Source organism: Porites lutea, chromosome 1 (genome assembly GCF_958299795.1).
Source record: "Porites lutea chromosome 1, jaPorLute2.1, whole genome shotgun sequence".
Classification (NCBI taxonomy): Eukaryota; Metazoa; Cnidaria; class Anthozoa; order Scleractinia; family Poritidae; genus Porites; species Porites lutea.
Window position 1 is genome coordinate 47,441,542 of NC_133201.1, and position 20,993 is coordinate 47,462,534.

Consider the following 20,993-nt stretch of genomic DNA (forward strand, 5'->3'; position numbering starts at 1 on the left):
CCCATCACCAAAAATTTTTTATTTTCTTATCTGAAACTATACCTCATTAAAATAACTTCTGCGAAAAAATTTTGCGATTTGAACAAAAGCCGATTTTTTTACAATTTTTTGAAGTCTACATTTTTGCGGTACACCCGCGCCGCTGATCACGCAAACTAGCAGGCTCGGCTATGACGTCATGTGACGTAAATTAAGGAACTCGCTTTACCTTGCCTTCATTAGCTGTACACAAAAAAGATCGATTACAAGTAAGGATTGAATCGCTATGTCTTCGCAAGAAGAAAGTTGTTTTGAAACAGAAAGTGAAAAATCAAGAAGTGAAGACGAGACCATCGAGGTAGAAGCGGTCGTATGAGGAACAGAAAACAACATACAAGACGATTGGCTCGAGCCGTACGCAGACGAGCCTTTAGCTGATCAATGGCTGCAAAACAGTCGGTGTGAACAAGCCGAAAGAGATCAGTTGGAAGAACTTAGAAGAGCTGGAAAAGAGTCTTGAAAACGGCGTTCGTGTGGCTGACTGGTAAGTTTTCTTGATAGTTCTGCGGGCTACTGCTTCGGACGTTCAGCAGCAACAAAAGAACTATATGTCTTCTACATTGCTCTCGAGCCAGTTTAGAAGCTTTTCAATGTTTGCGGCATTACTCGCGTCTATATTTTACGTTTACGTGTACTTGTGGAATTTGTAGCAGTGATCTGTTCATAAACATTAGTGAATGCTATTGCTGCAAGGAGCTGGAAGGTTGTGTTGAGGCCCATGTCGAGTGAAGTTGTCCGCGAAGAACCCTTCATTTTCTTTACTTCTCGGGGTTAATTGTACAACTTTAATGTAACACTGATATTGACGTATAAAATCTGTTCTACAGCAGTAGCATTTCTTTTACATTTATTGTAGATATCTCCGATCAATTGATTTCCGGGAGTTTACGAGACTTGTCTATGAACACCTGGGAAAAAAAAGGATACCTCTCCCTGCCTGTGCATATGCTGCTATTCAGAAATCAGTTCTTACCAAGGAGGACGAGCAACTAGCTGGTTTTTAGTTAGAGGAAGATTAAGTTCCCCTACAGACATTCATTTAGTGAATGCAGCTGAGTATATTTAAGTAAGGGTAGCATGGAATTTGGGGCTGTCACAAGTTGTATGGCCACATGATGAATTTCTTTATCACATTTTTTCACATTTTTTTCAAGTTTTTTCAATGTTATGAACATCTTGAGCCTGAACTTGAAATTAAGGTTATTTATTTCAAAGTCGTAAAAAGCCAATTTGCTTTCATTGATTTCCATCCATTTAAGGAGACTTGTACCTATTCCCCTGTAGTTTAAACTTGGCACTATTTTTTTTTTTTTCAATGAATTGTAATTATCATTCATTGCAAATTTTCCTTCCTTTTCAATGGCTACGTGCCTAACTGCCTACAAATAATGGTCTACTCAAGGACAATGTCATGCAACTTTGCTTTGCTGCAAATAAAGAAAACTGGTGATTGAATGACAAAACAATATTATTGACCTCAGTTATAATATAGTATATATGCAAAATATAGTGATTTGTCAGAGTCTCGCAGATCAATAATAAATATTATTTGCCTCAGTGTTTGGCTTTCATCTGCTCGCCACTGACAAATCACAAAATCTTGCTCAACATTGTCCAATTATTGTTAATTTTTAAAATCAATATTTTATTGGGAAGTTCCAATCTTCTCTTTTATTTAACTGTAAATAACAGTAGTGAAGACAAATCACATATGGTGAACTTTGCTATTTGGTAACAGTTCAAAATCTCTACGCTCCATGTAGTAGCTGCTGTTTGGTTTCTGTACAAACATACCAACCTTTAAAAACATTTCGTTCAAGATGACAATTAAATGCCAAGAGCCTTGGGATTTTTGACCAATGGCAATCACTCTAAAAAGTTAATTCTTTTCAACTTGGAAATCAGGACAACCAAAAAATTGAGGATATTGATTGATGTGTGGTCATTTTTAAAAAAATTTCTTTAGGAGTGTTGACAATAATATGACTTAAATATGACTTGTTTCACAATAGAGTGTAATAATTGAGTAAAATTTCTGACTAGATTAGGAGATCAACTTTTTCTGTAAAGATTCTCTAGTATTTCACATCTGTTTATATAACAAATCACTTTTCTTCCATTTTTATGCAGAATAAAAATGTCTTATTCTTTATTGTTTCTTGGACAATCTAAGACGGCACTATGTCCTCTCATTGGCTTCTTGCATAAAGAGCAAACAGGGCGTGCTCTTGCAGGCCGTTTTCTTTGTTCACCCCATGTCTGATTTGGCACTGCAATAAAAAATGTATTGAGATAAGGACAGATGATAGAATAAAATGTTTCTTTTTCTGACAGAGCGAACCTTTATTTAAGTATATTTCTTTGCTTATGCAAAGGACCCTGAAATGACTTACTTCTGCACAGGTTGTCTAAACATCAGCAAACAAAAACAAGTCCTCCTCAGGACTACACTAAAGCAGACAATCATACAACAATGCATGAAAAGACTACTGGGTTCAAACCATTTGCTAAAAAATAAGGGGATTGATCACCAAGCCTCCCCTCAAGGGAATTGATCAGCCTCACTAGGCTCACCCGTCATCAATCTACAACTTTAGATTTTAAACAATGCTGCTTCAAGTTCCAAAACACATACCAGATGGTGCTGTGGGGGGAACAGCTGTTGTAACCATGTTCATCCTCTTTTCTATCTTCCTGATGGCCTCTTCCCTGGGTTGTTTATCCAGCATGCTGTTCATTGGCTGAGCAACCATTTTCTTCATGTCATTGCATGCATCTTGAAGTTGCTGTTTGCTTAGGGTCATGTAAAACTTGAAGAGTTCTCCAACATAGTCTAAATGTTCATTGAACAAAAACAAGGTAATAATTTATGAAGAAGTATGAAACAAAAAAAAGTAGAATGATACTTAGAAAGCTATTTTAACTGTTGGATGAATGGTGGTTAAATACCAAAGTTTGGCTCAATCTTGCGGTTCCGCACAGTTGCTTCACCATTCTTGAATTTGGGGAATGTCACTTTCAGCGAGCCACTTCCATCTTGATTAACTTTGTCATCACGGTGTAAATTGAAGTTAAAATGTAATGCAGCTAGTATGTGCCTACAGCATGAGAACAATATGCATATCATCAAAAGTTGCTAATATTTTTATTTAAAAAGCAATGATAGTACTTTAAAAGTTTCATTTTCCTGGCCAAGCAAACCAAAAATAATACACTATTGTTCAACTGGCAAATAAACCATTAATAATCTGTAGAGTCTTTAATGCTAGGGGAGGTATATATAAGATGCTATTACACAATCAAAAAGTAACATTTTAGCCTACCTGCAGAACATTCCAAGATAGGAATAAGCAATAATCTTGGGTGCAAAGAAGTTAAGGACAGAATGAAACCCTTCCAGGCAGTCTGTCTGGGCATACAGGAATGCTTTCATGATTCCCTTCTTCAGGCTGTCAGAGGTCAGGGCTTTCTTTACTTTCTCATATACTAAGTGAGCTAAAAATAGAAATATTGTAATTAAAATAAAATAAACTCGTTTCAGACATTTACTTAAAAGTAAAACAACAACATGGATCTCCAACGGGGCAAGTGTAAACAGGGCCTTTGACCTATGTGAGGCACTTTCCTGATGTGAAAGTGAATAGATATTATCATAGATGTTCTATTGAATCTACAGTAAGTGTACATGACCTGTAAGAAAAGCTTTGAATTTTTCACAAATTTACTGTAAATGTCAGGATCTGCCAAAAGAAACAATTTCTTGAATTTTCAGTATGATGCAAGAAAATATTAATCATGTTTAACAAAAACTCGACATATGCTACACACAATTGACATTGGAGGCAAAATTATGTTCAGTTTTTCGTCTTGGACAGTTAAAATGGAATATAGAGCTTAAAAGACATGTATAATACAAATTACACATACCAGGATTGATCCATGTCCTATGATCACAAAAAGACTGCCTAGGACGAAAGCGAAGAAAAAAAGAAAAACATCCAACAGCATCTTACCACTTCTAGCTGCGTACTTGATGAAGGACTACAAAAGCTGATGTTGATGTTGCAGACTCGTTGAGTGTTCTCAAACGAGACTTTGCAGATCTTACAAGCTGTTATAATTATAGACAAAAACAAGAAAGAAAATTAAGTGTGTAACTCTGTGCATATATCGGAAAGGAGTCTGAATCCTTGCCATTTGTAAAACCACAAAAAGCACGTGGTAATAGGTAAATTTTCACACATTTGCGTCGGTTGCTTACCATGCGCTTCTCCCTCTTGGAAGGTGGTTCCTCTGATTCTTCTTTCGCGTGTATTGTAGAAAATACACAAGTTCCTATATCGTCGGATCTCAGTGAATGTTTCAGATCCGAATCAGGCGAAAGTTGAAGTTGTCCTCTCTAAAATGAAGCGAACACAAGGAGGACGTCTTCCCCGGAGTCCAATCTTTCCTCTTCGAAAGCACAAAGCCAACCCATCGCTTTCGCCTTCTTTGGGCTGTGGGGTTAGTCGACCCAAAAAACGGTATTTTATGCATACTTATTCCCTTCTTAGGGTTAGACACATTGCTACATCTCGCCGCAACGCACCTTTCTGGCATTTTGACCTTTTGCACGGGATAAAGTGAACTTTCACGAAAAGAAACCTGCCAGAACTCTTCAATGTTTACCTGCGATAAAGTCACATGTTCCTTAAAGTACGTCATATGACGTCATACTCCGAGAGAAGACTAAGACGAATGGTGTGTAAAATGGCGGCCAATTTGAACGTTTTCAAAAAATTGTAAAAAAATCGGCTTTTGTTCAAATCGCAAAATTTTTTCGCAGAAGTTATTTTAATAAGGTATAGTTTCAGATAAGAAAATAAAAAATTTTTGGTGATGGGCACTTTAATTTTGACGTGTAAAACAAACCTTACAGTTTTTATCACGATGACAGCTAAAAAGTGCGATAAATTCGTGATGTTCGTCTGGCAAACCTGAAAATAATAGCTGCCATTATTGTAAGGTTTTCCAAATTATGTCGCATAATTTTGGGCATAAGAGGAGACAAAGGGATGAAGCATTATTGTAGAATAAAAGTACAGTAAACAACAGGATTTATCCATATCAAACTATGCCTAGCGTGGACGTGGCTTCCGATCATTCAAGGGCAAGTCCTATCTAGAACATTGTCAGCTGCTTAACTTAATTACAAATTTGATGTATTATAGGTTTGTGTTCACACTATAGCGGGCAGCTTTTCGTGACGAAACGAAGAACTATCCGGCATAGTGTGAATACCTATTCGATCCTCTTAAGCGATCGGTGCGGCGAAGCTTCGCTCCGTTACAGAAATTGCGCCGCAAATCACTGTTCTCTTGTGTGAACAGAAGCCCTATCCGGTATGGTTTTCGTGCCGGAGCAAAAACTATCTGGCATATTGTGAACATAACCCCCCGGGGGGGGGGGGGGTACTTTAGGAATTTCTGGGTGGGGATGTGCCGCTGGGACCGTGGAACCCTTAACCTATACCAGAGCTAATTCAGCTGAATTTTGCTACCCTATACTAGAGTAAACTCCCAAATCCCCCTGTCCTACAGTAGCTGTTTCTCTTGTCTAGATAAAATCTTCAACCAACTGATCAGTTTCCTGAAAAATGATACCCTATTCTAGACCCAAACGCTCTGATTTATATACCCTATCCTAGAGTAAACTGCTTAAAAACCATACCCTTCACAGCGGCACATACCTATATAGCCCATATATGGCAGTACCCCCCCGGGAACATAACCTACTGAAGTAAGAATGATGCTCATATCTTTTTTGGTGAAGTATTGCTTGCTTCCTAGACTGCCGAACAACTGAAATCAGAGTACAAACAGCGTCTGAGGAGTTTAAACTACAATTACAATAGTTATGCTGCTTTTACCTATGACGCCGCCTGGAGCGTTGCTTTGATGTTGAATAAATCTATTTCGCTGCTGCGAGAAAAGAACAAAACATTGGAAAACATGACGTACCGCGATGTGGAGGGAGCCAGAATTATGAGAAATCTCCTCTTCCAGACAGACTTCTGGGGAATGTCGGTATGTACATTAGCGTATATTCAAGTATGGCTAGCATAGTAATCCTCCAGTTATATTTTTCATTATAGCGATACTCACGCTGACGCCACTTCTTGATATTAATGTGCCAACTAGAAGGCTATTGGTTCCTGAAACAAAACAATCTTCTGTTTCACTCTTTACAAATGCGAATAACAAAAGCAATGTTTGTAAACATTGATGTCTCCAAGATTTAACAGCTCGTCGGCGAAATTCTTACGACTTTTAACCGGGAAGAAAGAGCTAAAAAACACGGGGTCAATCGGATTTCTTTATAATGATTATTAATTTATACTGATGATGATGATTTTTTTCTGTCGTGTATATAGATTTGTATCTCAGGTTGCAGTTAGTATTTTTAGTACAGCTATGGTGATATAAGAACAAATTCGTTGAATTACCATAATAATAATAATAATAATAATAATAATAATAATAATAATAATAATAATAATAATAATAGTAATAATAAGAATGGTAATTTTTATTATCGTTGTTGTTGTTATATTGACTTCATCATTTAAGACATTTGTCTTTAAACATATGTCAAGTCAGGGATAACCAGAATAGATTTAAATTGTTGGTAAGGTTAAATGACAAAGAATTTAACAATAAACATAAGGTCTTAAATCGTTTACAGGGTCATGTAACGTTTGATGACAATGGAAACAGACAAACTCTTGTGCAAATTACTCAAAACAGAAGTAAGTTGAGGAGAAAATAATAGTCTAAAACAGTAACAAGTAACATTTTTTGCATTTCTATATTTCTATTTAAATGACCTAGTCATTTTCATATGCGTTCACTCAGCCACCCACTCCCACTCTCCTTCCTCCCTAGGCGTTTGCAGGACATTTTCTCCATGAGAGGCTACAATGCCTCATATGCAAAGCTGCATTTTTTTGTTTTTACTTAGCTTGTTGGGAGAGTCTATTCTTTTCACGTGTGTTTGTGGGATACTCCATTCTTAAGCTGAATTCATTAGGTATACCACAGAGGGGTTGCGGATTTCTGGCGGGTCTTTAAGTTTTTTGAGGGGAAAAGGTGGGGGGGGGGATGTTAACAGGTCCTGAAGGCGGCAAGGGGGGATGCCGGTTGTTTTTAGATGCTATTGAAAGATTAGGTATTTGTAATATTATTGATAAACTACTACACAAGTGGAGGTGCTTATCTTCTAGTTCAATGAAGGATGTTTAAAATGTACTAAACTACAATGTCCTTTACTTTGTACAGTAACCAACTCTATCTACATTATCATCATCACCTCTACTGTTATCCTTCTTTTTAATGTCATGAATTGTTGTCATTCTTAAAATCATCATCATCATTGTCATCATTATCATTATCATCATCATTATTATTATCAAAATTAACCCTCTTTCTCACTGTTACAGCCCATCGTCGTACTCGTACTCGGGTCATTAGAAACCCCGTGAGGCTGGACCTGTGAGAGTAGAATAAATTATTTAGATTAAACGTCACGTGTCTTCCTTGCTAGCATCCTCGGAGACCCAGGGGCAGATAGTGGGGACGAGGGAAAGTCTAAACGGCCGAAAAGATGCGGCAAGAAGAAAAGTAAAGAACGGCGAGAAGAGCCCCTGGGGACAATGTCTTACCAGACCAGTTCCAAACGGTCGCCGCCGTTCTGGCTTCTGATTGGTGCCAGAAAAACACAAGTTTTCTGGCACCAATCAGAAGCTAGAACGGCGGCGACCGTTAAGAACTGGTCTGGTAAGACATTGTCCCCAGGGGCTCTTCTCGCCGTTCATTCCTTTTCTTCGTGCCACATTTTTCCGCCCGTTTAGACTTTCCCTCGCCCCCTTTATCTGCCCCTGGGTCTCCGAGGATGCCTTGCTAGTGGCTCGTAGATTTGTAAGTCGGGCTCCTGGGCAATAAATCAACCTATTGCAAATAAATGTATTGTAAATCGAGCTGATTAAAGTTGTGTTCAAGCGTTCAAGTTTGTATTTGATCACTTCCTTAACACTCACTGTCAAAGCTTTTAGAGTTATGATTAAGTCCTAAACTTCTATGTTCGCAAGTTCTAAGTCATCTTTCACAGCTTAGAAGGAGTGAAAATGATCAGCAATATTAGCTTTGTTGCTCTGCAGTTACCCTGCCATCAGAATGATATACTTGACTACAGGTCGAGCACGGCTCTTTAATCAAAAGTGATCACATGCAAATTCCCATCAAGTTGGTGCCAAATCTTTAGAAAGCTTCTTTGAATTTCATCAAGGATGGAATATCTTAGGATGGAAATTTCTTAAGATTGCGGGGCCATTATTGGCCGTTTTCACACTAGGGCGGATTATCCGTCTGAGACGGATAACCTATCTTCAAAATCCGTCAAAATTGACGGATAAACTTATAGATTAATTCATACGGCGTGTTCATCCAAATTAAAAGCCGTTCCATTTTCAAATTAAGACTTATTTTCTGTCTGACGTGAATTTCCAACGGATTACCCGTCTCAGACGGATAATCCGTCTCTAGTGTGAAAACGGCCATTGTGTCAACACATATTCATGGTACATTTATTGGGCTCCTCTATGTAGAGTTCAGAGTTTATTTTAATAAAAACTAGTATTTTCCTCTTTTATATTATGAATTTTGTATTTGGAAGATGCAGGAAGACGCCATCTGTATCCACTCCTGACAAAATTTTATTTCTTTACTTGAATTTTTTAGGAGGAAGTAAGAAAGTTGTCGCAACTTTTGATGTCAGTGAAAAGAAATTGAATATTTATAACGACAGTTTTGAGTGGGAAGGTAAGAATTAACTATTTTCAAAATTAAACAGAAGCAGTTGTATCAAATGTGGTAACGAAGGGCCTGATTATTACAAAAGTCAAGTCATCGATTATCAGAGGCCTTATCGCCTTATCCACTACAACCGAATTTTGACAGGGTCTCGTGTGGAAGCAAAAAAAATATCAGATCTTGTCAATGCTTGTGTGGTTCATTGTGACCTTTGTAAAGATGGTAGCTTTTTTTTTCCTCTTACACGAACGAGTTTTCTGGGGGAAACGCTGCTTTGAATGGCCTCCTTTTAAAAACGGTCGGCGAAAAAAAAAGTCTCGGTAAAAAGGGTCGCCAATAAAACCAAGAACTCAGAGGATCGCGGCCCAATTTAGAACTTTCAGGAAAAATTAAGAATAATGATAAAATAAAATAATATGTAAAAGGTTCTTTAAAAAATGAGCTTGAATGGGAACTCTGTTTGTGTCTGATAGGAGGTCGAGTTCCTGTAGACGGTATTACGATCATTCAGACGCTTTCTCAGGACAGTCCAGGTGTAACCACTGTTTTCTATGTGTTGGCCTGTGTCGGAGTATTGTTCTGCCTGGGTTGCTTGCTTCTTAACTTCATCTATCGAAAACACAGGTTAGTATCTAAAAAAGGCAGGTGACTTACTCACGAACAGAGCTAAAAGACAATCACGGTTGTTTTTTTTAAGATTACAAAATTATCTATTTGTTGATGTGTAAGGCAGCAAATTGACGAGTTAAAGGTCAAATGAACCAAAATTTCGACCTTTTTTATTTTAGCTCAATTCTACTGAAATGTGTTTAATATGAACCAAATAAACATACTATGAAGTTTCAGCTCAATTGAAGCAAGTATCTCCGAGATATTCGCAATTAAAAATTGCTATTTTTTGGCCCTTATCTTCGTAGAGCGGTCGGAAAAATTGTCAGAAAAAATAGTTTGTGAGGTCAATGTTGGTCAGGTGAAAAAAAAGCGGGAAATCCAAAACAGAGTTTTTCGAGTCCACTTGGCGCAGCAGTGGTTTGTGTGACCATAAACCTGGAAAGAACAGGCAATTTGTCTTCAAAAGTTGCAAGCTGTGGTTATAACCTTCTTATTATTTGATTTTCTCGAAGAATACATCATAGTAAAACGGACTTTAACATTCAACATTTACTAATTTCCTTTATTTTTCCTTTAGTCCGATTTTTTTCAAGATGCACTCACAAAATGTGTTCATATAAGGAAGTTCGTGGATATATATGGTCCGGAGCTCCACCGTGGACACAAAAACAAAATATCTTGGTACAATAATCTGCCCAAAGAAATTCAAGTTTACCCACAAAGTGTTTGAAGTCACTGAACTTTGTCGCACTCAAGCTGAAATTTTGAAACCCACGCTCGATCGGACACTTCTAGCTTCGCAGATCACTAAAATATAAACAAAATCCTCAATGTAGAAGTTTTGGCGTTGATATGTGGGCAGAATATCTAGTAAATCTTCCCCAAGATCGGTTTCAAAGCAACCATAATTTTTTAAACTTGATAGTTTTGCGCAGATTTATTTTTTGCTTCGTGTTGTCAAGTTGAACATGCATAACACCTGTCAAAAACCTACCCGTAAGTAAGATTTCCTTCAAACAAAGTTAAAGTTACATTATTGCAAAAACTTCTCAGTCTTTCCAATTATGTATAAGATTTAATTAATGATTGAGGTCACTTTAAGGACCATAGACGCCACTTCAAGCTGGCAAAGAGATGCGACAAGCAAAGAACAATTCCATCATGCATAAAATTCAGCTTAAGTGAACTAAAAAAAGCTTCAATAAGGTTGCAAAACAACAAATTTTCATTAACAAAACATAAGGCTTAAGGCTCTTATACCTGCTGACAAAGAAGAAGTGAATTTTCTGTACGGAAACAACCTACCTGAAGATCTTAAAGCAAAAGATCAGTCGCAAGCTTCGCAGCCAAGCCATGATTCCGACTACTTAGGTAGATTAGCTATATTGAATTAATTTGTAGCTCCTTTGGCCAGAAAGTAAATCAGCTAAAAGGGCTCAAATATTTAACAAAGGATACCTTACAGTTTATTTACTTTACAAGTATTATTCCCACCGTTACTTATTGCAATTTAGTTTGGGGGCACCTGCTCACCTACATTATTGCATGAAGTGGAGAATATCCACGCCAGGGCAGCCAAGATTATCTATAGGCTATCTGATGTTAGCAACCAAGAAGCTTTAATAATAGCTGGATGGGAGTCAATTAATTCCATGTACAATAGAAAGTTACTGACTTTTATGTATCAAGTTTACAAATCTGAGCTACCAGATAACATAATTAGGCTTTTTATTAGTAGCAACTGCTGTTATGATCTGCGCAATAGCATTATGTTTGAGGTTTCCCGCTTTAACCTAGAGGTGGGAAGGAATTCATTAAGATGTAGGGGAACTTTCTTCTGGAACTCCATTCCAGACAATTTAAAAAGAGCACCAAGTCTAAATATTTTTTAAAAAGCTTCTTAAGAAAAATAGACCCTTGTTTGACAATGTAAATTTCAACAAGATGAAATAGTATTTTAGTTGTTCTTAACTTTTCGTCTTCTATCTTACTACTGTATATTTATTCTTTTTTTATACCTATTTTCTGTATATATATTTTTTATTTGTATATCATCAATAGATGGTTTATCAGCAGGTCCACACCAGCTTTAGCTGCCTTTTAACTTGACCTGCTTTACCAAATAAACTGTGAATGAATGAACGAAGGAATACTTAAACGGTCTCTCTGTTTGGTTTGGTGAAAGACGTCAACGATGGACGAATTTTGCTATTGCCATGATTACTTGGTAAACTGTAAAATTTATTTATTTTTGTTCTCTGTAGGTACATAAGAATGTCGTCTCCAAAGTTCAACAATTTAACTGTAGTTGGGTGCCTGCTGTGTTATGTGGAAGTGCTTATCTCAGCGTACAGTAGCTCGTCGTTAGCAACGCAAGATTCTTCCCTATGTTATGTAAGGTACCTTTTTTGTATACCGCTCATGTAAAAAACCGGTTTGATTCTTTATGATCACTAAATTAAATACTGAACCCTTTTGATAGCAAAAGAATGGGGTGATGTACTTTCTTAATAACAGATTGTGTTTTTGGGCTTAGCTCGACATTTTCATCATCTTCTGTTTTATTTGTACTTTTATCGGTTGGTTAGATGACTTTTTGCACATCTGTATGTAAATGATGTTTACTGTAAGTTCTTTATTTTAATATCCTTAGGTAAGTACCTGGTTGCTTTCGATTGGTTTCACTCTAGCTTTTGGTGGCATTTTTGTTAAAACCTGGAGGGTTTACAAGATTTTCACCAACAACCAGATGAAAAGAGAGGTACGAAATGATGTCTCAACGTTATTTGTTTAAGCGGTGATGACGGATCTCAGGGTGGGGTCCAAGGGACCGCTCCCTCCATACTTTTTGGTCAAAGTGAGGCCCGCAGAGCTAAGAAAGATTATTTCATTTTCGAGGCCAGGACGCTCACTGACTTAATGATCCGAATCCGTCACTGCTAAGGACATATGAATTACACCGTCATGATTGATCTTTGTAGTAACAGTTATCGCTGTTGTTTTCATTAACGTCATTGGAGAGGACGAGCATCAAGTTACGGCAGAGATATGATACTCATACGATCGCTAATGTACAATAAATTCATCTCTAATTTTTTTCATGAACGTGAAATCTTCATGTAATAAACGGCCAGTGAGCAGCGACGAGAGCATTTAACAACGAGAAAATATTGTCAATGCCGTTGCTGCTACGTAAACTTGGTCACAAAACCCTTTACTGACGTTACTGTTTTAACCGGTAGCTAAATCAGACGTAGCCGTCATCCAGTCACATGTAACATAATTGTAATCCTGTATACTCTCATGATTAGAATAATGTTTTCACATCTTTTTTCAGATCGGCAAATTGAGTAACGTGAGCCTTCTACTCAGACTGTGTGCTGGATGGCTTATAGATGTTATAATTCTGTCGGTTTGGGCTGCCATTGATCCATTTGGTATCAAGCTTCAGCAGATTGGCGAAAAAGTAAGCAAAAAAGATCTCCATTAACTTTTATAACCCTTTTTTTGATCAAGAGTGTCCTACAGTTTTTTGTACTCCTCTTTCTACTCCTTTTAATGATATTTTTAACAGGTTTATGACGACGGCGATGACGTCGAAGAACAGTTACAGATTTATCGATGCACTTCTCGATATCACATGACATGGGTGATGTCGATTTGCTCTTTGAAAGGAATTCTGTTAATATTTGGAGTATTTCTGGCCTGGGAAACAAGAAACGTCCATTATCCCGCGCTTAATGATTCAAAAAACATTGGTTTGGCTGTGTATAACGTGTTCATGTTCTCTTGCTTGGCTCTTGTGGTTAAATTTGTAGTTACATACCCTCCTCTTGAGATTCTGGTCATTAGATCAATTGTCTTGGTGGGAGCAACGTCTACAATTTGTTTCTTGTTTGTCCCAAAGGTGAGATACTTTTTTTCTAAATATAATTACCGTTGTGAGTCATCATACTGCTTGGTTTTCCTTTTTGCAATAACAATTTTGTCATTTCATCCAAGGAAGAACAGTATGCAACTAGCTACTAAGGCCGTTTGGGATCAAATTCAGAATCAGGGCTGGTATTTCAACATAACTGCTTTAGAACTTTTAGAAGTGTTTCTTTCTTACTTATTCTAAAATCTATACTTAATCAGTTTTCCTAGTTCTTGGCGGATACTGTTCCATATTTTAGCGCCTGGTCTAGAAAAAGATTTCTCCGTAAATCTTCAATTAACCTCCCTCTCTCAGTCCCTCTCTAATAAGCCCTCCCCTGTTCAGGTGAGGAAAGTAAGCTCCCCTCTCCTGACGGTAGAATGTTGGCTGGTCAATTTAGAAACAATAAGAGTGACGCCTCCCGATTAAAAGTCCGACCCGCTTACTCGGCCACGCTCCCTCTTTACTATTTTGCAAGTCACCACTAAAAAGTAAATAATATATAGACTTAGCTGAGGCTAAAAGTGAAGCGTCCATTTTTTCTATGCAAAGAAATTCAGAAATTTATACGTAACCACTTTCAATCCAAAAAAAGAAAATTATGAATTAAATTCGGTCACAGTGATAGTCTTGGAAAAGAATTCTTTCCCATAAGCGTACATCACTGACACCCCCCTCCCCCCCACCCACCACACCCCTTTGAGAAGCTAATAGCCCCTGTTTTACAAAGGCTGGTTGATATTCAGATACCCAAATAGGTAATTTAAGCCTTTGCGACACTTTGTTCGACGAACATCCAAATAAACAATTCAGTTTTTAAAAAAAGAAAAAGAACCTTACAGCAGTTGTATTTCACTTTATGGCGGCAGAACAAAAACACGAGAATTTTAAAACTTAACTGAAAGGCTTCAGTCGTTGGCAAACAAATTTATAGATGACGTTTTCACGCATGAGTTCACATGTCAAAATTTTGCTCAAGTGGGAGGGGGGAGAAGACTTGTTTCTGGAGTGTGACCAAAAGCGTGACCAAGCAAAAATATAGGCTTAGAAATTTACCTCCGAACATTTTGCCGTAATTCGAATACAATAAACTTCAGTCTAGTATTTCACTCGAACAACTCCGTTGGTTCCCCCCAAATGGTTAATTTTGGGCCAAACGAAACGCAACGTAGATGTCTGGGACTCCCTTCTCTACCCTACTGAGTTTTTTTACCCCAACTCCCAGAGTCTGTGCGGACGGATGGGTGGGCGCACGCTGACGTCATAACCAAATTTTCTGGCATCAATAGGTTTAAAGCTGATGACAACGTGTATCGCTTTTTTAGAACATTATTTCGGCTGGCCATTCCAATCTTCTTGAGGTTTACAGATGTTTTTGGATCTGGAGGTCCAGGGTTCCAGCCTCGCCCATCGCGTTGTTTCCTTAGGCAATGAAGTTTATTCCACTTTGTCTCTCCTCACCCAGGTGTATAAATGGGTACCAGCGACATACTGCTGGGGGTAACCCTGCGATGGACTAGCATCCCGTCCAGGGGGGAGTAAGAATACTCCTAGGTGTTTCATGCTAATGAAACCGGGATAAGCTCTGGCCGTTTGGGCCTTTCGCTCATGGCGCCTTTACTTTTATTTTAGCTGATTAGGTCCCTTTTCTAGAAACCCAAGATTGACAACCAGCAGGATCTTCGTCCATAGTTTTTGCAGTTAATTTCTTAATCCATAGGTTTCCATTTTCTATAGATAGGAGGCATCGCTGCTCATGCTTCGTTATAATTTAACTTATACTTGCGTTTTTTCGCAGATCCTCCATCTTCATAGAAATAACAAGGTGGATTGTACGCAGGAGCCGAGCCGAAGTCAATTTGAAACTGCAGAAGCAACGTGCAATAATTCCAGCATGAGAATAGAAACTTATAGAAGCAAGAACTCAATGTTTTCCCTCGATCAAGTCCAGACGAGCTCGGGTTGAATAAGGAACGCTCAATCTACCGCGGATTGAAACACAGCCACTAAATAAGAATCAAGAGTATAAGAAAGAACGAGACTGTCCCTGGAAAAAGTGGTAAACTCGGCAGTCAAAGACAAGAGTAGCAAAAATGTTAGAAATTTGTAAAATAAGAAGTTACAAACAAAACAGATGAAATACCGCTTCTTTCAGAACTGTATCACTTATAATGAGGTGGCTGATTATCTCACAGAAAAAACATGGTATCCTTTCGGCCACATAACTGTAAATACCACTCGCACACATGAAATGCTGTTGAATGTTGAAACGCTTTGTCAGACGCCATTTTGAAACTAGTGTAGAAGGGAGTTATGGGTATGCAAAGAACTGAATTATCTAGGCACTTACGGAAAGCTTGTTCACATAGAGACCCTGTACTTACCTTAATATACGAGTACAAGGTATCGACCTTAGATTCCGGGACTGGCATCGTGCCCGAATTCTGGCCTTCAAGCAATGACATCCAACTTGGGTCACACTAATCTGGCACTTTCCTTTTTTTTTTTTAAACTTTATTCTATCGCTCATATAGTACAAACTCAGTAAAACCAAAGCCGGGGCTTATACGGCCTGTGGTCAGAATGACAGAAATTATTTTATATAGAAATAAAGACTGTAGGCTAGACTACAAAACTAAAACAAGATACAAAACTGAAAGTAAATAAGTTTACATGCATGCAGTCCTATAACTGTCCTATAACAGTGCATAACTAGTGACAAATAAACTAACAATAAGCTATGAGAATCCTGCGCTAGTTCAATTTAGGCTTAAAAAGTGAAGTTTTAGTTTTTTTTTGAAGTTACTAGTGGTCAGGCTGTCACGAACAGTCAAGAGGGTATCGTTCCAAATAGTCGGGGCTTGAGAACTAATCGCGAATTGATACCTGAGGGACATTTTATGCAAGTTGAAACAAGAACGAGTTAGATAATCATGAAAATCACGATTAAAGTGGAGGAGGGAGGAAAGAGAGGCAGGTAAAAGGTGATTAAAGTGTGAGAATACAAAACAAGAAACATGAAATTTATAAAGTGAATGGAGAGAAAGAATATTAAGCTTCGAGAAAAGAGGCTTAGAACGAGTTCTTGGAGGAGAAAAGGTGATAATTCGAATGGCTTTCTTTTGGAGTAGATAGAGGGGTTCAAGGTAGGAGGCATATGTAGATGTCCAGATAAGGTTACAATTGTTGATATTAGGTAGAAAGAGGGAATTATATAAGGTTTTTAGAGTGACCGAAGGTAAGTATTGTCTCGATTTAGACAAAATTCCTATAACATTAGCGACTTTATCGCAGATGGAAGTGATGTGCGGTTTCCCTGAAATGTTTTCGTGAATAATTATTCCAAGAAATTTATGTTCCTGTACCCGTGCTATAGGGGTGTTATTTATTAAGATGTTTAATTCTGAAGGATTGATCTGTTTACTTCGTGGATGGAAGATGATGAATTTGGATTTATCAGGATGAACAGTAAGCTTGTTTGCGTTAAACCAGGAAGAGACATGAGAAAGCTCTTGATTAACCGTTCTAGTTAAAGTAGCCAAGTCTTTATGACGACGAAAAATATTGGTGTCATCAGCAAAAAGAATAAATGAAAGACAATTTGAAGAAAGAAAAAGATCATTAATGTATAGGAGATATAATAAGGGGCCAAGAAAAGAACCTTGAGGGACCCCACACACAACAGTATTATTAGAAGAAACATGACCATTGACCATAACATACTGTTTCTCTCTTTCGTTGTTGTTTTGTAATGATTTTTCGGTGGAATCGTCCAATTTCAAGGCCAACATTCAAAGGAAGAGCCTGGGGAAAAGGACCTCGCCGGCAACATGTAACCTTCTTCAACTGACCCAAATTTTAAAGTCATGAATTATTCGTAGTTATACAAGAAAGGGGTGTGTTCACATTAGTTAACTTGAGCCCGGTTTTCGGACCGTCTATTAAAAGGAAAATAGGAATAAGAGAAGCGATCACCTAGCAACGCAAGGAACGGCTTCCTACAAAAAACACATACAAAAAGTAGAACTGAAAACTCTCTATTTCAATTTTGTCTGACGTTTTCTCCTATCTATCTCGAGGAAATGAAAAACTATCACAGTCTCAGCGTTTTACGCACCGTTAGTCAGTTAATTATGCGAGTTCGCAAGCCCAAAGTTGAATACAAATTAGTTCTACAGGAAAGACCCAAGGGATCACCTTGACGAATTATTATATAAAAAATTTTAAATAACTTAACAAGGATCAATTAAAACAAGCGACTAATAATTGCTAGCAATAAAACCACAAGAGAGATACCGTTTTAAAAACTTCGTTAAAAAACAATGACGAAAAGAGTCAAATACACAGCAATTTGTAAAGAATGGAAATCAATGAATCTTCATCTTCTTCGCCCATGGAGTACTTGTAAGGTTTGAATTTCTTATGCCGGCGTTTCCTCAGCCGTTTGGCATGAGCTTTATTATCATCCAAATAATCTACAAATTGAATCCGACGCCTTTTGCGCTTCGGGCCTTGTGATTTCTACTGTGGGAGGAAAGGTCAGGAAAGCAGGATTTAAGAGTGGTGGTGGGGTAAGGCTCTCTTTGTCAGGTTTTTGAGAGATAGCCGCTTGTGTTAATTCAGGTGTTACATTAAAGACGTTGAGGGGAGGGGAGAATGCTGTCGTTGCTGTCGAAGAATCTTTTGTCCTTGATGTTAAGTCTGGTACAGTGCTGATGATTTCTTCCTGTCGTGTTCTTGTATTTAATTGTTCTTTAAAAGCCAGGTATATGTTTTGCAACTGAAGTATCGTTTAGCTTTTTCATCGTCCCGAAGATCGTTTCGAGAAAGCACGTCATCCATGTTGTCTTGTATTTCTTACATAGCTGGAAGAAGCGGGACAGGCAAAAGAGTTTGCTGCTCCATATATTTTAGACGCTCTTGAAGAATATTTTCTTGAAAGCCTGCTTGGTTAAAGCCTTCTTCACTGAGCAAGACGTTTCTTCGCAACCGACAATTATCTTGGGTAGTAGCTTTCAGATCTATCAGAAGATAACCAAAAGGTCTTTTTACAGCCTCTTCGTACTGATTTAAAAAGAAATCCGTCTGCCCGGGATACATTTGCTTTGCCAGAGTCAAGATTTGCAATTTGTCTCGTGAATTCTTGAATAACACCAAGTAATGACTGTTTAGGTTTATGCTGCGGCCACCTTTCCCCTGATGAAATAGATTCTGCACGATATAAATCACGTTCAGATTGCGATAATGAGAACCACGAGTAAAGAGGTTCACGATTCGTTTGTCTTTACTGGCGTCAATCATCTGATCATCAAACATGATCAAATTCCGTTTGTTCACATCAAAATAGGAATCCTGCTCCAAAGCCATAGGAATTCCCTTGACGAATTCAATGTGTGACATGGCGACTAACGTTTGTGTATACGCAGGCTGCCATTGTGAATAACACCAAACGATCCTCTCCGGGGTATGGTAAATGGTCTCTGAAGCTTGTTGCAATAGAGCTCGAACCCAGGCCGTTTTTCCGGACCCGGTCATTCCGGCAATCATGGAGGTGAAAGGATGCTCGAAGCGAAATCGCTGTCATTTCTGTGAAAACATTGGAACTGTTTGAAATGGGGTGAGACCAGCATTGCGGTGTTTAGACATCACGTGCCTTTGCATACTATCTTTTCTACTAAAGGATTTTTCGCAGACAGAACAGAACCAACTCATGTCAACTTCTCAGGAGCAAAATGTAGACTGAGAGGTAGAATGTTGCGCATTCATATAGGTTCCAGGCCATAAAATTCTATTGTTTTCCTCACCCAAGACCACCACCACTAAATTTCAATTGTTTTCCCTCCAGCACCACCACATTTCTATTGTTTTCCCTCCACCACCACCACATTTCTATTGTTTTCTCTCCACTACCACCACCACCACATTTCTATTGCTTTCTTTCCACCACCACCACCACCACCACCGCCACCACATTTCTATTGTTTTCTTCCACCACCACCACCGCCACCATATTTCTATTGTTTTCCCTCCACCACCACAACCACCTCATTTTCCATTGTTTTCCCTCCACCACCAGAACCACCTCATTTTCCATTGTTTTCCCTCCACGAGATTCTATAAGAGACTACCAACTACCATTCTTAGTTTATTTTGTAGCAATATCTCGTGTAGTGAACAACAATCGTGGTTTTCTTCAACTGTTAGCTGACTGCCCTGCTTATCAGCGCCAGTTTCTTTTAAAGACAGCTACTCACAGCACCTACATGCACTAGGCCAAGTCTTATACAATGTACTCATGGGACACATTCCCATCCCCGAAGAAAATAAGCGGATATTGCTGCCATATAAGGATGCTTTACCTAACCTGGCCAGTCCAAATGTCCCTTACAAAACAAAGAAAAAAGGCCTTATACCAGAGGGTAGTAGTTTTATTGAAGATGTATTAGCCCCTGTTGTTTCAAGCTTAGGATTTCTAATGCTATAAAAGAGGTGACGCAACGGCAAGTTGATCATTCGAAGCTAAGTTTGTTATGGGTACTCATCAAAATGAGGAGAAAGATAGATTTGGTTGAAGAACAACACGAAAGTGAACATGAAGAAAGCGAAAGTTATGGTGATGAAAGCGAGGATGAAGAACCGAGAATAAGAGAAGAACCAAGAATAAAAGACGTTTTGAGTCATCTTTCCCGTTCACTGCCGGAAAAGGGTGCTTCTGATTTGCTGCACAGTATGGCCGCGTCCAAAGATATTCTTTTCTGGACTCCTAGTGGACAATTACTTCGAAATAAACGGACTATTCCCGTCACAAACATTGCTGAGCTAGTTGAGTATGTGTTACTCCCTCATAACGATGAGGTTACAAAGCCTCGTGCGCTACGTTTTTAGATGGACTCGCAGAGTTAGGAATTGATAAAGGTTTAATCAAGAACAAAAAATTGTTAAGTGATTTCATAGAAAAAGAAAAAGGCTACCAAACTGTAGAAAATACTTCCGATAACGAGAGTAATAATGAAGAGAGTTCATCGGATATTGAAAATCAGGAGGAGGAGGAGGAAATGGCTTCTGAGAATGGCGTTGAAGCTGAGGGCACCCAAGAGAGCAACAACCACACTGAAAACGACAGTCAGGAAACATAAAGTAGTAGCCCTGAAACGTCCACCACCTTTCACTCTAAAAGTCCCTGTGAACATTGTGAGAACTCTAATGTGCACTGGACATTGACCATGAAATGTCCTAAATGCGTTTGGCACGATTACTACAAGATTAGTCCTATATGCGATCACCAGATTCCCGAGGGGAGAAATTACATGAAAGAGGGCTTTCGTCTGTGTCACGATTGTCGAGCAGTTACACACAAAAACATGAAGACTTTGGAAACCAGAAGGATTAATTAATTTCCATTCCTTTCAAATATTTGTGTATTTGACTCTTTTTGTAGTTGTTTTAATAAAGTTTTAAAAATGGTATCTCTCTTGTGGTTTTATTGCTAGCAATTATTACTCGCGTGCTTGTTAAGTTATTTAAAATTGTTTATATAATAATACGTCAAGGTGCTCCCTTGGGTCTTTCCTGTAGAGCTA

General features: G+C 38.3%; 2 protein-coding genes across 2 annotated transcripts in view; one reads left to right on the forward strand and one right to left on the reverse strand.

Annotated features, from left to right (window-relative positions):
• Positions 1 to 15,665, forward strand: part of LOC140953072 (gamma-aminobutyric acid type B receptor subunit 2-like) — a 19,035-nt gene extending 3,370 nt beyond the window's left edge. Inside the window, exons 7-15 of the mRNA XM_073402569.1 lie at positions 5,868 to 6,104; positions 6,763 to 6,826; positions 8,814 to 8,894; positions 9,359 to 9,509; positions 11,762 to 11,891; positions 12,151 to 12,258; positions 12,835 to 12,963; positions 13,072 to 13,404; positions 15,212 to 15,665. Coding sequence (XP_073258670.1) covers positions 5,868 to 6,104; positions 6,763 to 6,826; positions 8,814 to 8,894; positions 9,359 to 9,509; positions 11,762 to 11,891; positions 12,151 to 12,258; positions 12,835 to 12,963; positions 13,072 to 13,404; positions 15,212 to 15,379 — 1,401 coding nt within the window. The 3' untranslated portion in view covers positions 15,380 to 15,665. The remainder of the gene's footprint in view (positions 1 to 5,867; positions 6,105 to 6,762; positions 6,827 to 8,813; positions 8,895 to 9,358; positions 9,510 to 11,761; positions 11,892 to 12,150; positions 12,259 to 12,834; positions 12,964 to 13,071; positions 13,405 to 15,211) is intronic.
• LOC140953065 (uncharacterized) lies at positions 1,570 to 3,926 on the reverse strand. The gene is made up of 4 exons (XM_073402555.1): positions 3,363 to 3,926; positions 2,989 to 3,137; positions 2,675 to 2,872; positions 1,570 to 2,309 (listed from the first exon to the last, which is right to left on the reverse strand). The coding sequence occupies exons 1-4, from the start codon at positions 3,470 to 3,472 to the stop codon at positions 2,182 to 2,184; spliced, it is 585 nt and encodes a 194-aa protein (XP_073258656.1). The 5' UTR covers positions 3,473 to 3,926; the 3' UTR covers positions 1,570 to 2,181.
• Positions 15,666 to 20,993: the final 5,328 nt, after the last annotated feature.

What these genes read in the sequence shown, in the direction of transcription:
- LOC140953065 (XM_073402555.1), bottom strand. Translation starts at nt 3,472, where the DNA reads ATGAAAGCATTCCTGTATGCCCAGACAGACTGCCTGGAAGGGTTTCAT. An exon ending in CAAGATTGAGCCAAACTTTG is followed by an intron (nt 2,873 to 2,988) that starts GTATTTAACCAC and finishes ATGAACATTTAG; the next exon opens with ACTATGTTGGAGAACTCTTC. An exon ending in TCCCCCCACAGCACCATCTG is followed by an intron (nt 2,310 to 2,674) that starts GTATGTGTTTTG and finishes TTTTTATTGCAG; the next exon opens with TGCCAAATCAGACATGGGGT.